At 41.1% G+C, this 16,365-nt stretch overlaps 1 protein-coding gene across 1 annotated transcript in view; it reads left to right on the top strand.

The window, feature by feature from the left end:
* The window catches only part of rrp36 (ribosomal RNA processing 36), a 32,454-nt gene that overhangs the window by 8,099 nt on the left and 7,990 nt on the right, over positions 1-16,365 (top strand). Inside the window, exons 3-7 of the mRNA XM_084440645.1 lie at positions 6,212-6,347; positions 10,042-10,108; positions 10,208-10,312; positions 10,901-10,975; positions 11,303-11,420. Of these exons, the coding sequence (XP_084296771.1) occupies positions 6,212-6,347; positions 10,042-10,108; positions 10,208-10,312; positions 10,901-10,975; positions 11,303-11,420 (501 nt within the window). The remainder of the gene's footprint in view (positions 1-6,211; positions 6,348-10,041; positions 10,109-10,207; positions 10,313-10,900; positions 10,976-11,302; positions 11,421-16,365) is intronic.

Genomic DNA, 16,365 nt, shown 5'->3' with positions numbered 1-16,365 from the left:
TATAATTTCAAACAAATTACTAATAACATGCTTTTGTGGTCACAGGGCTGACACAATGAGCTTGTCCCCCTGTGTCAGACATTATATAACTCAAAGAAAACTACTTAAAAGAAGAGGACACTTGTTTTTCCACCATCAACTTCATAAAAGGCAGATGATGCAACTTTATGGAAATTATGCAACTTTCGGAACAGTCCATTATATCTGAAGGGGTGTTTTCATTCAAAGTAACAGGGTTGACGACAACATGGGGCCACAACTAAATTGTGTTTTTTTCCAACATTTTACACATATTAATAATACAACCCATTCATGAGTAATGAATGGACACTTGAGACTTAAGTAAAGTTTTTTTTTTTTTATGATAGTTTGACTTTTTTGGCCTCAATAGCTAGTGAAAGTAGAAATACCATACTGAGTGACGGTCATTTTTGCAATTTTGTCAAGACGCTTCGCACAAAAACGTGTTTAAAACTTTTAAAACAAAACAAAAATAGCATACATTTATTTTTATGTTATGAGACATCATGGAAACTGAATTATAAAATGTTTTACTGTTTATTCATTGTTTATTCAGATTTACAGAGCAGTTTTGTTCAAGTAACATAAATGGCATGTTTTCGTATAATGACCCAGTTAATCTTCAGTGCGTTTAATTAAGGGGAGACACCCCAGGTGAATAGGAAAAAAAAAATCCTTAATAGGTATCACCATCAAACTCCCCAAGTTTGTTAGGTACATTAAGGAGCATCTTTTTTGTATTACACGTTTTCTGAAATCTTATGGATAAATATGCAAATTAGGCATTATATGCGCTAAATATGCGCTAATTTGCATAATTTCAGGAAATCAATTTTTTTAACTGGTTCAAGCCAGATTCAAAATTCTTGTTTCATTTTGTTCACATATCCCTATTCAAACTTTGTCCAAGGGGGATTTTTGATATCTCTTTTCTTCACTTCAGAATAGTGTTGTCAAAAATATCGATTTTTCGATTCATATCGATTCTGAATATTTAAAACAGTTTCAATACTAATTTCCCGCAATATCGATATTTTCCACACTATCGATACCAGCTGGCTTTCTCGCTCTGTCTTCTCTCCTACAGCGAGTTGTTGACACACAGGCACACACACACAGGCACACACACACAGGCGCACACACACAGGCGCACACACACACAGGCACACACACACAGGCGCACACACACAGGCACACACACACAGGCACACACACGCTGCTGCTCTGCACACATGGCCCCGCCCCCTCCCCCTCACAGACCTGTCTGGTCAACAAATCCTCTCACTCGCTCCTAAGATGGCAAGTGCAGAGCCTCCGCGACTCTGATAAAGAAAACAGCAGAAGTGCTGTTTGGAAGTACTTCGGGTTTGAAGCAAATGACGAAGGAAAAGCTAAAGATGCCACGAAGCCCATTTGCAAGCGTTGTTCCAGAGTAGTGCCAACGAAAGGTGCAAACACAACAAATTTAGCAAACGCGGATCTCTATAAAGAATTTAGAGAGGGTGACAGCTCCACTTTCAACATCACTGAAACATTAAACAAAATGGCCCAGTAAACTATTAACTTTAGTTTAATACATGAACTCTATTTTAATACATCCATGAGCTTGCTATCGAAACGCCGCATTGACTGTGTGTGTGTGGGAGGGGGGGGGGCGGTAGATAAGATAGCTAACGTGAAGCTAAGCTAGCTAATCCCCCTCAAAGCTATCCAGCAATGGGCCAAAGCAGTCAATGTGGCGTCTGAATAGCTGAGGGGAATTAGCTAGCTAGCTACTAGCTAGCTCATGGATGTAAACTAGAGCTAGTTAGCTTAGCTTCGAGAATGGCTGTTGGGCTAACAGGACAGCACCAGCTATCAAGCCTGAGGAATCTTGAGTTAATGGTCAGTAAATCAACTCAGATGCTGTTATGCTTAACACACAGTACTATTAACTTTACTTAATTTCTAAGATTAGATTAGATAATAGTTATTTTTAAAGGTCGGATCTAAAGAGAAACCAAGGTTTTTAAAAGTGATATTTCTCTTCTCTTATAGTACCAGAGAGAAGCTGAGGAGAATCGAACAGCAACAAAAGCGACACACACACAGCCTACCCCACTAGCTGTATTTGAACAACAAAGAAAGTATGATGCAAAATCAAATGAAACCAAGAAACTGAACAGGGCTGTAGCAGAGTACATATGCATGGATCAGGTCCCCGTGTATACTGTTGAGAAACCTGGGTTCAGACAACTTCTTGGACAGTTAAATAACAAGTATGCTTCACGGAATCATTTCATGTACACTGAAATCCCCGCCCTATACAATGAAACAAAAGATAAAATCATGGAGAGCCTTGGGGGGGGAAACCCTTCTTTTCATGCACCACTGACCTGTGGACCAGCAGGGCCACATCCACATTCATGGCAGTAACTCTGCAGTTTATAACAGAATCCTGGGACATGCAGAGCTGGTGTTTGGGCTGTGTTGGGCTGCACTCAGAGCACACAGGGGACAGCTTGAGGGAGGCGTTGGAGGAGATGGTACATGAAACATGGGAGCTGGACATGTCAAATATGGCTGGCATCACCACTGATAATGCCTCAAATAACAAAAAAACATTTCAGCAGGACTTCACATGGGTCCCCTGCTTTGGGCACAACCTACACCTAGCCATTAGCAAGGGCCTGGATATAGACCGTGTGTCTGGAGCGCTGTCGAGGCTGAGGAAGACAGTCTGCTTTCAGCAGGTCAAAAAATCGAAAATTTTATGCCCTCAATGTTGTCAATTTCTCCCCGTGGTATCGAAAATGGTATCGAGTATCGATACTTTTCAAGGTATCGTATCGAAGTTAGAAATTCCAGTATCGTGACAACACTACTTCAGAAATCAGAAAATACTGCCAACAGTCATTAAAAGACCAATTTTCGCCATGTTTTAGGGATAAACTGTTATATAAATCAGGCTATGAATGAAATTTTAAAAATCCCCCTTGGACAAACTCTCAGAATATGGATTGGAACAAAACTGGAAAGTTAGGTGTATGTAGGTGCTACTCAAGTGGTGGTTTTGATGTCCCTAAGATGAGAAATAACTCATTTTGAGAAAACGGGCTTTGAAAATTTGTATTGTAAAAAACCATACATTTGCATTGTAAACCAATATTTACAAACACAATATCCAATCACATCATTAGTAACAACATTACACAACATCTGAAAACACATAGAAACTGAAAACTGAATAACACAGCATGTTGTGGATTCAGAATAGTCCAGGAGTAGACATTTTGTATAGAGAAGTAAGACCTGTTTAGTTGGAAGCCCACTCACCACGTCAAGGTACAGCCCACGAGTGGGGTGTTAGTAAGACGAGACTAGAGACGAGACAATGTTAGTAGGGAAGAGAACATTCCCTTTTAGAAAGCTTGTATTATTTTGTTAAACAGATCATGGACAAAGATAGACACATTTGACGAGGACATGCATGAGAAAACAGATTATCTAGCTTTTTGTGTTTTTTTAAGCGTTTTACATGGAGAAAACATGAATGAATGAATGAATGAACATGAAGAGTAAGCTGATTCATAAATACACAGGACAAGATGTGGTAAACAATGCAGGGTAAACACCAATAGAAGCTAAATATAGATTGCCACACAAACAAGTGATATAACCATCGTCAAAAGCAACACCATAGGAGACATCAGGCTACGCCGCCATAGGTCTACAGAGTCACTCCTCAGATGGCACCACACTAGCTATCTACAAAACTGTTCTAGGCAGCTGGTTTGTAGATCCCACTCAGCTGCAGTCTACAAAACTATTCTAAGCAGCTGGTTTGTAGATCCCACTCAGCTGCAGTCCATAAAACTGTCCTAAAACCACAATATGTTCCTGGTGCGCATGGGGTTGTCATCAGTGAAGCGGACTACCCCATATTGCCGCCTTCATGTTGTCCACTGAACGCTGGTTATTGAGAATTATTGTAATAATTCTCAATAACTGTAATAATTTTGTAACATTTTGCATTTATTGGCAGTCAGCTTACCTACCTCTGGGTCCACATCTGCCTGCCTAATCTGCTCTCTGCTTCTGTGCAAGGACTCCAGACCTCTCTATTTCAGCAACTGAAATTAAAACAGTTTATTTGGTCAGTTTATGGATGCATGTAGAAATGCCACAGGTAGAGAGAGGGAGACTACTGTGCATATGTATAGGCTTCTGATATTGGCGAGAGAGAGAGAGTTTCAATAGCCTACCTGTCACCCTCTTGTCATGTTTCTGATACGTTTTCAGATGAAGCCCTGGGATCCCTAACACTTTACTAATCTTTTGGAGAGCTGCATACCCCAACCCTAACTCGTGTGCTAAGAGGACCATCCTCACATTGACATCAAATGCAACATCATTCCTAGTTGTTGACACTTTTGCGAAAGCCATTTCTCACTAAGAGCAAAGTACTACATAACCCACTATTCTGAGGATCTATGTTAATTTTAAGACCAGTCCCTGCACAATTAGGACAAATAATCAACCCAGTTATCAGCTCATTCAAACGCGCCGCATCTCTCTGCTGCTCACTGGACATGCTAACGCTAGCCTCATCTCCCTGCTGCTCACTGGACATGCTAGCACCGGCTAATGTCAACTTGCGCGAATAGGCACTTTATATCTCATAAATGTAAACCTTTCCATTTAGTTTCTCTTGTTTTCTGTTCAACCTTGCGGGCAAACACTGTTGTCGTTGTTGCTTATTACGTTTAGAACGCTTTACAGACGGCATTGTTTGGATTAGATATCAGGAAATGGAAACGTGTCACATGACGCGCTGAACCAATCACGTTCTCAGAAATCAACAACAGCCAATGAGATTTCACGTTTAGCATCAAATCCGCCTTTGTATTTCCACGATTGGTTGCTGATACAAATGAAACTATCAGGTTTGGTTGCGATAACATCAGGCTTGAGAGAGAGATCTATCTATCGATATATCACATTAGCGGATCCAAAAGACGGCCGCGCTCTGGTTCGTTGCGAAAAAATGCTAACTTTTGGTGATTTTAGGAAGAATCTACAGACGCAAACAGACTAAATGAAGTAAAATAAACATCTAAATGCGTATTTTTGATGTTTTATTTCCACTAGTATGAAAGAAGACATGTTATGGAAGCAAACTAGCACAAAATCTCACATTTGACCAGGGCGTTGAAAAACGATGTTTTCACCTACCGTGTCTCCCCTTAAGCAAGTTTTCTACAACGGAGAGTTTACTTGATTCTGATTGGCTAGCAGCCATGGTAAAATTCTCTGTAACCCACGGCTGCGACCGCATAACAATTAGTTTTAATCCGCCGTCAATCTCATTGACGAGGCCATTGATAAAATCAAGCGGTAGGCTATGGTTTGCGTAGCAACCACTCGCAGCAACCTCGCCTTTTTCGTATCCTATTACAAAAACGCACTCATCAGTCTGACTCCAACACTTCCACACCCCTACCAGCAAAAACGAGTGCTCTGGAGAACTGTTTTAATAACGGCACCATAGCTGGAAATATTCAAATAAACGTGAACCACACAAATTATCCGCTATCGCGTCAGGCCTAACAACGCCCCGTAGCTGTGGTAAAATCCTGTGTTACCCACTGCCTCTCGTGGTCAATTGCTTTTCTACAACGGTTACTACATATATATATATTCACAAAAACACTCAGTAGAAACATTCAATCATTTATTTACCGATCATTCTTATCATTTTAGTATTTACAAAATCTTCCACGATAGGCTATAGTTCTGAATTAAATGGTTGCGAGGCAACATAGGCTATCTCGCCTATTTGGGTTGGCCTTGCTCACATAAACCATAAGGCATAATTCGGGTGGTTCGCGTTTATTTGAATATTTCCAGCTATGGTGCAGTTCTCCAGAGCACTCGTTTTTGCTGGTAGGGGTGTGGAAGTGTTGGAGACGGACTGATGAGTGCGTTTTTGTTATAGGATATGGCGAGGTTGCTGCGAGTGGTTGCTACGCAAAGCATAGCCTACCGCTTGATTTTATCAATGGCCTCTCAATGAGATTGACGGCGCATTAATACTAATTGTTATGCGGTCGCAGCCGTGGGTTACAGATGTAAATATACCACTGGCAATGAGAAAGTGAGAAGGGCACATTTGCATGCGTTAAATGTATGTGTTAAATGTCTTTTACAGAGCTTTCCACAATGTCTTTTGAGGAGATCATGAAGTTTCAAAACAAAGTGGGAACAAAGGTGTACAATGAAATGGCCTACGGTGCCACCAAGGGTAAACAACCTACTGCAAAGAAGAAACGTCTGAATAAAAACAGGTAATACACAAGCATTGTGAATAACTTGATGGTCAACAGTAGGTGCGTTTACATGTATCCAAAAATCCCATTTATAATCGGATTGATAGGTCAATCGGATTAAAAATGTCTCATGTAACCACTTTAGCCAATCCGATTCAGACGGTCGGATTACATTTTCTATCGGATTGAAAGAGGTAGTGTACGATGATTGATAAGCCTATTGATGCCACATATAAACAGGAGTGTATTGGAGTGGAGTGGATTCTTCTTTCTGTGCATGTGCCCCCTAAATCTGTTGATGGAAAAAAAAATTTTCCCCGATATCTTAGTTACATCATGATTGAACTAGCTATCGGTATTTTTAAATTATTTATGTGTGGAAATTATTAAGGTTGACGAATTTACGATGAAGCTAGCTAACTAGCATTAGCCCAAGTTGGCAGCTGCTGTTGGTCAGCGATGAGAGACGGAACTTCAGCCCGGCTGATAACCCTCCGTCGCGGGAAGGTGCATATCAGGCCTTGTCCACACGAGCCCGTGTACTTTTGCGACCAAAGTTTTTCAGTCTCCGGTTTCACAAAAATCTTCATCCCCACGAGTGGCGTGATAAAAAATGATATCTTCCACACGAAACCGCAAAATCTGCTACCAAGTAATGTAATATACATGCCAAAGCAGTAGGTCGTGGTGTAACTTAAAACCGAAAGGCCATTTTAACCAATCAGAAGCCAGAGTCGATACCGGAAGAGGAGCGCGGAAAGGCGGAAAATTCAAAAAACACAAACAACAATGGCGACTCGCAGGGCAGAATCTTTTGTTTGGACAGAAACAAACAGATGACGTGAAGAAGACGGTAGCTATCGGTGGCAAAAGCAGTTAGCTAATGTTACCATGATTCCTGTAGCTAGTTTGCTGCTAATGCTAGTTTGAGTTCGCCTCCGTTTATGCCTGAGAAGCAGTTGAACCAACGCAGCATCAAAATAGCTACAGAAATCATCATTGTAATGTTGGCCAACTGCTTAGCCACCCACCGACAGCTACCGTTAATGTTATGGAAGCTGCTGTTGTGAGCTAACTAGCTATCACGGTCTTATTGTGCAACTTTACAGCTTGCTATTAGCAGACGGCATCATAGTTGACAAAACCACACTTGCACATCATTAGAATTTCAACAATTTATTTGGGATTCAACATTCAAAACTGAATACTACCTGAGTACATTTCAACCTGCTGCCAGTGCCATCAGTGCTCGGTTTGTTTACATTATGTGCGCTGCTTGCGATGTGCTAGTGTCCGAAAACCGTTTAATCATTCCCTATGTAGTTCACTATATGGGGAACACTACATAGAAAATAGAGAGTGATTGAACGATTTCAAGCTACTGTTTACTTCCTTTGTTTACCTGTGTTTACCGTCGCTCTGACGTCAAACAATAGAGATGAGCAATAAAAGACTGCGGTTATATCCACACGCAACCGCCGAAACCGGAATTGTCCAAAAACGTCACTCTGGACTCCGGTTTCAAACGAACACGGTTTCGGGGGCCCGAAAGAGCGGTTGCATGTGGACGAACAGTGGCAACCGCGAAGACAAATGCACGGTTGCAAAAGTACACGGCTTGTGTGGACAGGGCCTCGGTTTGCTGTGATCAGTAGGCTACCAGCCTACGCTATGTCTGAATACAATCCAACAGCTATTTCCCAATAAAGAATCCCTCCTGTGCACAAGCAACTCCCCCAAAGATAATAATGAGAAGCACAAGCTGGCAAGTGGAAAAGTTCAAGCATAGTTGTGTTTGGCTGAGATATGAATGGGACATCGGACACAAAACTAGCAATAGCCGATCTACAGCTGTGTTAAACTCAGCTGCTTAAACAGGTGATGCACATTTACTTCGTGAAATTCTGAGATGACCCCGCTGTTTTCGGCTTATAATAACTTGAGATCAGGACACATCACAAGACAAAGGAGGTTCTCCGTGCACATCCAACAGGGCGGAGGTGCTGGTCAGATGCCGAAGCAATGAATCAAAAAAATAAAAAAGTCCCGTTTACTTATCAGTATTAGAAGGAGGGGACCGCACACTCCAGAACTTGACTTTATACATTATTTCAGAAACAAGGTGTTTTGCAAAGCGCTTCTTCAGGTTTCATCAGAAGGACTGAATTCAGTCCCCTTTTATAGGGGTGTGGCTACAGGACACACCCGTTACGCACAGGTAGACAATTGCAATCAAAGGAGCAATGGTAAAGAAACAGTGCAACAATTCATCAATAGCAAAAAACACAATCAATTAGAGCAATAGGCTCCACAAAGTATACAAAGCATATGGAAAACCACAGAACATTATATATACATGAATACACAATATAAAGATACATAAATTAGATACATGATGCATTAACATGTCTATAAAAAGGAATTAAGTTCCAGACTCGTTCAGGCCATTGGCTTCCACAGCATTCAAAGTGAAAATCCAATAGGACTCCCTTTGCAGTAAAAGTGTTCGCATGTCGCCTCCTGTAGATGGCAAGGAGACTTTTTCAATACCCATGAATTTGAGTGAAGTGGCCGCCCCAAGGCCCCTCTCACTGTAGTCTCGCGATAGCGTAATCCATATTACCATTCCTAATCGCGGTTTTGTGCTCTGCGATGCATAATTTCAAATTGCGCTTGGTCTGTCCGATATAAACCATGCCACAAGGGCACTAAAGCATATAGATTACATGGGTAGTATTACAATTAATAAAACCCTTGATCTTATACTCCTGTCCTGTCCGTGGGTGGTGGAAGACCTGCGTGTTCATGGTGTTAGAGCAGTGAGTACACCTGCCACAGCGGTAGTTGCCACACAGTTGGCTGCTTTCTTTCTTGAGCCAATTGGAATTATCACTAGGAGATTTATAAACAGAAGAGACAATGGCATCCCTTATATTCCTGCCTTTTCTATAGCAAAATCTCAGCGGTAGGCTAGCAATGACTTTCAACTGAGGGTCACACTTGAGTATGCCCCAGTGTCTGCGGACAATCTTACTAATGGCCTGAGAGGAGGTGTTAAACTCGGACACAAAAGTGACTCTATTGTTCTGTGTTTCTTTGTCGTTGGGGGCGTAAGGAGGGATTCCTTTTCTACATTTTTCATCTTGTCCCTGGCCGTACTGATGACAGATTCCTTATAGCCCCTCTGTCTGAATCTCTTATGCATTTCATCTGCCTTCACCTGGCAGGTGTACTCACTGCTCTAACACCATGAACACTAAGGTGTTCCACCACCCACGGACAGGACAGGACAAGGACAGAAGTGTCCTTGTGGCATGGTTTATATCGGACAGACCAAGTGCAATTTGAAATTACGCATCGCAGAGCACAAAACCGCGATTAGGAATGGTATTAGTGGAGACGAGGGCTAGTTCGATCAGCTGAAAAATGCAAGCAACGGCGAGACCAAGGAGCAAGGACTGCACTATCTGAAAGATGGAAGCAAAGTCAAAGTAAAGCAAAGAACAAATCGCTGTTCAGTCCAGAGCACTTGTACTTGGTTTGCTGCCCCTGGAGGAGGACAGCTTGGATGGAATAAATGCAGGGGTGACAGCTATAGATGTGTGTGCTGTGTGCCGCTCATTTACGTGTGTTTGTGTTGCATGTGGCTAAATAAAGACCCCTTGATAATAATAATTACTATTAGTAATTATTATTTATGCCTTTGCTTTAGGCCCATGGAGATATCAGCCAAAAGGCCTGCTCCATTTCTCCGACAAGTAGTCCCTGTGAAGAAAGCGGTAAGAGTGTACTATGAGGGCAAGGTCATTTTGACACTATTCAAACACCAGCTTCTCTCACTCCACTGCATCTTTCTTCCCCTGTTGTTTTCTTCTCAGGTGTCCAGAGATCCTCGTTTCGATGACCTGTCTGGTGAATACAAGCCAGAGATCTTTGAGAAAACATACAAATTCATGAATGATATTAGGCAACAAGAGAAAGAAGTGAGTAGATAACGTAGTTAAAAGCTGACATTTTAAAATGCGTTTTTCTGCCTTGCATTTTGTCATTTGACGTTTGCCTCAGGGTATTTTACGATATTGTATGATGATTGTGGTTAGATAATTTTATTTTAAAAAAGGGGCTGAAAAGTAATGTCAAAGTTAATTTAAAACCAACAGTTAAAAGACAACAGCACACATCCCAACATTTCAACACAGAAAGAGACAGCAGCACAGATCCAATCATTTCCCACACACCCTCTACTTAATACAGTTACACCATCAGGCAATACAGTAAAGACGACAGATTAATAAATCTATTCAGCTACTCAAGTGCATAGAACATTTGAACACTCATCCCCTATGTCGCTATTGGCAGCTCTTACAGATTCAGCTAGGGTACCCCTTAGTACCTGTGAGAGTCTCTCCAGCTGAGCTAGGGTACCAGTTGGTACATGTTAGTCTCTCCAAGGGCATGCTTATATTTTTTCAAGCCATAAGGTGGTACCTGATCACGATGATCACACATGCAGTCTTTTACTGCTGTAAAGTAACACGTTAGGTCAAACGTACGCCTCTGTCACCCTCCAGGTTGTGCAGAAGATGCTGAAAAAAACCAAGCCTGTCCACCAGAAGGAGAAGCTCCAGTTCCTGCTGAAGAGAATGGTGGGTTCTGTTTATTGTTGAAATGAATGGTGGGTTATCTGTGCTGTTGAGAATGGTGGGTTCTCTTTACTGTTGAAAAGAATGGTTAGTTTTCTGTATTGTTGAAGAGAATGGTGGCTTCTCTACTGTGCTGCTCTTGTATTTGCACTTAACACAACACACACAAACAACTTTAACTAACCCTCATGCATGTTTTGAAATAAAAAAAACAGTACGGTTCATTCATATTGAAACCTCGACACCGTTGGGAAAAAAAATCTCAATGGCAGGTTGGTATTGATGCGTTGCCTGGCCTAATAGTTTTCCGTTTTAACGGTGCGTCTGTAGGAGAACCAGGAGCGAGCCAGGAAGAGTCTGGAGCAGCAGAGGGAGGCGGAGCTGGAGTTCAAGAGGAGACGCAGGGAGATGGCCGGCCAGGGCCTGGAGCCTTTCTTCTTGAAGAGCTGTAAGTGAACTAGAGTGGGGATCCTCTCAGGGCTTCAGACTGTGACCAAAATGGTTGCATATGTGACTGTTTTTTGAGCGTGCGCAAGTTAAAATTGAACGCAGCTGCGTTCATGCGAGTGCATGATGCACAGTCTCGCCTGCACCCCCACCACCAGCGCGTGTAGCCTACTGAGCATGACCGTGCTAGACTCACCCCACCACTAGCCCTACTGACCATGGCCGTGCTAGACTCACCCCACCACCAGCGTTTGTAGCATTCTGACCATGAAAGTCATGAAACGATGAAAGTGCAGGAAGGTAGAGCACGCATCTAGCGCCCCAGTGAACACAATCAGGCAACGCAACACCCTCACCCACCTGCTGTCCAGTATCCATTTATCGACAAAAGTTACAAAGATGAAGGAGTCTATAGCGGATTATTTCAAAAAACAAAATGAGAGAATCAGAATCAAAATTTCTTTTATTGCCATTGTAGTTTTTCAACGTACTAGGAATTTTGCTTTCGGTCGTGGTACATAACATTGGACAGGGTGCAAGGATGAGACAGGACAGTGCTAAGACAGGACAGTGCAAAGAGTACGTACAAAATGCTAGTGCAAAAAAGGATAAGCTAAGAAAAAGAGCAATCATTCAAAAAGTAGTGCAGTAAGTGTGTACAGTTGAGTTTAGTTAGTTTCCTGTATTACTGTACTTTTAAAGAACGAAAATAACAAAATTGTGAAACGTAGGCCTACAGTATACTGAAACAGCATGTTAACATTAAATATGCTTTCTTTAATTTTGAGTTATGGGGTGAGAATAATAGATAGAATGTTTTATTTAATAAAAATCAATGTCGACAAGAAAACAAAATCCAATTAAAGCTGCTTCGCAGCGATGAGGCGGGGCCAGGCAATTTCCGACAAGTTTAGGAGCAATAAGCGAGAGAATAGGACAACAAGAAAGTTGACATTCCAATGTTCATTTTGTACATTCGTATCGTAAAACATTTGTAAAACATTTTGATGCGTTGTAAGCTCGATTTTGATAATTCAACAATGGTCAATGAGTTTGTGAATTACAGTCTGAAGATCCAGTGTAGCAAGTTTGGTGTTAATTGATTGAAAAATGTTGGATGAGATATGTTTATTAATTTTTACAGGTTTTGTTTGCTTTTCTTCATAATTGAACATTAACTTCAGCAGCTGTGTACTCAGTCAGTTGCCAATCAATCGATTTAGTCATTGTAATCCTCGGCGGGGGTTGGGTAGGGTTGCCAACAGCGATGTCTCCGATTCGTGGAGCTTGTGTTGGATTATGGGTAACGTAGTTTTCTCTGTATGAAGTGTTGGTTTCAGAGGACAGAATTAAACATATTTTAAAAAAAATCAATTTTTGAGATAAAATTCTCAAAAAAAATCATACTACATCTTGGATATGTGGCTAATGTTGTCACTTTTTATGAGGACAATCAGACATTGATTTGGCGAGAATTAATAGGAACTATATACAGAACTGTTAACAGTAAAACTTTTTGATGTGCTGTGGGCTCAATTTTTCATATTTCAAAAATCTGTGAGGATCGTTTGGTGAGGACAGTCTGAAGATACAGTAGATAAATTTTGGTGTCAATTGAACTAAAAATGTGGGAGGAGATAGGTTTGATAGGTTTTACAGTTTATGAAGAAATCAGAGTGATGGACTTCAAAATTCCTGCAAGGTCAAAGCGTATGAAAGTTTTGTCTCACTTGGGCCTACATTCACGTGGTGGTTTTACAGTGATAGCACCTATGGCTGATTTGTTATGATTTTTTTAAGTTTTAAACTTTAGACTGTTGCTGTAGCGCCACCTTCAGGTTTATTGACCTACAATGCAGGTTGAGGACTTTGGGTATACTACTGGAGGAGCTATGTGCAAATCTTGGTGATTTTTTGTCCACGGGAAGTTAGACTTCAGTGGAAGATGGAGAATAATAATAATAATCAAGATTCCTGCAAGGTCAGAGTGTATGAAAGTTTTGTCTCACTTGGGCCTACATTCACGTGGTGGTTTTACTGTGATGGCACCTATGGCTGATTTGTTATGATTTTTTAAAGTTTTAAACTTTAGACTTTTGCTGTAGCGCCACCTTCAGCTTTATTGGCCTACAATGCAGGTTGAGGACTTTGGGTTTAGTACTGGAGCTATGTGCACATTTTTGTGATTTTTTGTCCACAGGAAGTTAGACTTCAGTGGAAGATGGAGAATAATAATAATAAGTAAAACATTTTAATGCATTGTAAGCTCAATTTTGATAATTCAATAATCTGGTCAATGAGTTTGTGAATGACAGTCTGAAGATCCAGTGTAGCAACTTTAGTATTAATTGATTGAAAAATGTGGGTTACAGGTTTTGTTAGCTTTTTTTTTTTCATAATTGAACATTAACTTCAGCAGCTGTGTACTCAGTCAGTTGCCAATCAATCAATTTAGTCATTGTAATCCTCGGCGGGGGTTGGGTAGGGTTGCCAACAGCGATGTCTCAGATTCGTGGAGCTTGCGTTGGATTGTGGGTAATGTAGTTTTCTCTGTATGTAGTGTTGGTTTCAGAGGACAGAATTAAACATATTTTTAAAAATTCAATTTTTGAGATAAAATTCTGAAAAAAATCATACTACATCTTGGATATGTGGCCAATGTTGTCACTCTTTATGAGGATGATCAGACATTGATTTGGCGAGAATTAATAGGAACTATACAGAACTGTTAACAGTAAAACTTTTTGAAGTGCTGTGGGCTCTATTTTTCATATTTCAAAAATCTGTGAGGATCGTTTGGTAAGGACAGTCTGAAGATACAGTAGATCGATTTTGGTGTCAATTGAATAAAAAATGTGGGAGGAGATAGGTTTGATAGGTTTTACAGTTTATGAAGAAATCAGAGTGATGGACTTCAAAATTCCTGCAAGGTCAAAGCGTATGAAGGTTTTATCTCACTTGGGACTACATTCACGTGGTGGTTTTACAGTGATAGCACCTATGGCTGATTTGTTATGATTTTTTTAAAGTTTTAAACTTTAGACTGTTGCTGTAGCGCCACCTTCAGGTTTATTGACCTACAATGCAGGTTGAGGACTTTGGGTATAGGACTGGAGCTTTGTGCAAATTTTGGCGATTTTTTGTCCATGGGAAGTTAGACTTCAGTGGAAGGAGAATAATAATAATAATAATATAGGCAAATACAATAGGGTTCCGGCAGCTACGCTGCCTGGCCCCTAATAACTGTCTCAATAAACCAGTTAACTAGGGACAAAAGTCCTCGGTGCTGCTTACGTTCGTTGCCTGCCTACTATATGGCTCCTCTCAATAAACCAGTTAACTAGGGACAAAAGCCCTCGGTGCTGCTTACATTCGTTGCCTGCCTACTATATGGCTCCTCAGCGCGCTCCAAACTTTCTCTCCATCTCCCTCTAGACAGACAGCAGGTGTGAGACTGCAAGCCTCTGTGTCTCTCTCTCTCCCCCCCGTTGTGTCATGTCAACAAGCAGACAGAACGTGCGCGAATTGCTCGCTCATACAGTATTTGACTGTTCTCCCCCCTCCCGAATATTTTTTACAATATTCGTACGAATTTACTATTCGGGAAAAAGCTACTCTTTGTGCTCATCCGAATACCGTATTAGTAGGCTATGGCTTCAGCACGATACAAAGAAAAAATCATCTTGAACGGAGGTGTGGATCCATACAAAATTGACATAGTCGCCATGAGTAAAGATCACTCATTATTGCCAATTATATCCGGACATTAACTATCTTGTGCATACAGGTTTGACAGTGAGTGTGTTCACATGCACACTATAGCCTACGCCAATCATAACCGATCCATCCATCTTCTTCTATCATGACTCGATAATGGTAATAATGCGATTATTGAAATGGTCTTGTGAACGCCTTTATCTGATTTCCAAAAATCGATGTGGGTTTTCATTTGCACATAACTATATTTTAAAGGATTAACATGGTAATTCAATATAACACTTTACAGATATCTTTAGGCAACAACAAAACAAATGTGTTTAACTATTTCAGAATTCATCCATAAAAATTCTTTTAAAATATGTTTTTATAGGTCTGAATCTGCCACAAAAAGTTCACTCACTCAAAACTGGGCGTGATTCATAACAACTGATTGACAGTTCTCTGAGCAAATGACCAACTGGAATCATTATGATTGACAGGCGTGTGCCCCGTTACCATAGCTACCACCGCTTCGAGCTAGACAACACAAGAGCTAGATCGCGCAACAGCCAGATAAATAGCCATTTTTCTAGCTGCTAACCAGGGGCATTTACAAAGTCCTTAATATCATATTAACCCCCACACATTATAAAGATACACGCTACCTAACAGGCCGTATCCTCGAATTTGCATTAGGCCTATTTGGGAAAAGTACGATAAAGGTATAACGACGGCACGTCTCCCCCACGACACAGAGGAAAAAGCACCCTGCAGCCGGCCACGCAAGCTTGGAGGCTTGGGCTATTAGACTAACGTTATAGCTTTCAGCCAGCTACGAACAGTACCTATTTAGTCAAATAATTGCAATTGTGGGTCTTGCCAGAAGACAGATCATTTGCACTGTGAAACCGACATAACATCCGCATTGTTCACCAGTCTAACGTTATTTATCTTAGTAGGTGTCCAACAAAGCCAGTTGAACACTGAAACGTTACTGTTCTGGGTTCAACATATGTCAGTTGTGGTGATATAGGGAATCGAGCGGAAAACCACTGCAATAACTGATTATTAGTCAGATCAATTAAATCATTATAGCTCATTTCACATAAAAAGGCAACACAATACATTTTGCAGAAAGGGGCTGGGGATGTAGCCTACATATAGGCCAGCCTACTGATCCTACTAATATGTGGCAGACTGCATGCGTAGAGCAGCGATTCAACATAATCGATGAGTTTGGAGACAGA

Source organism: Borostomias antarcticus, assembly GCF_949987555.1.
Source record: "Borostomias antarcticus genome assembly, chromosome: 7".
Taxonomy (NCBI): Eukaryota; Metazoa; Chordata; class Actinopteri; order Stomiiformes; family Stomiidae; genus Borostomias; species Borostomias antarcticus.
This window is presented reverse-complemented; position numbering and strand designations above follow the sequence as displayed.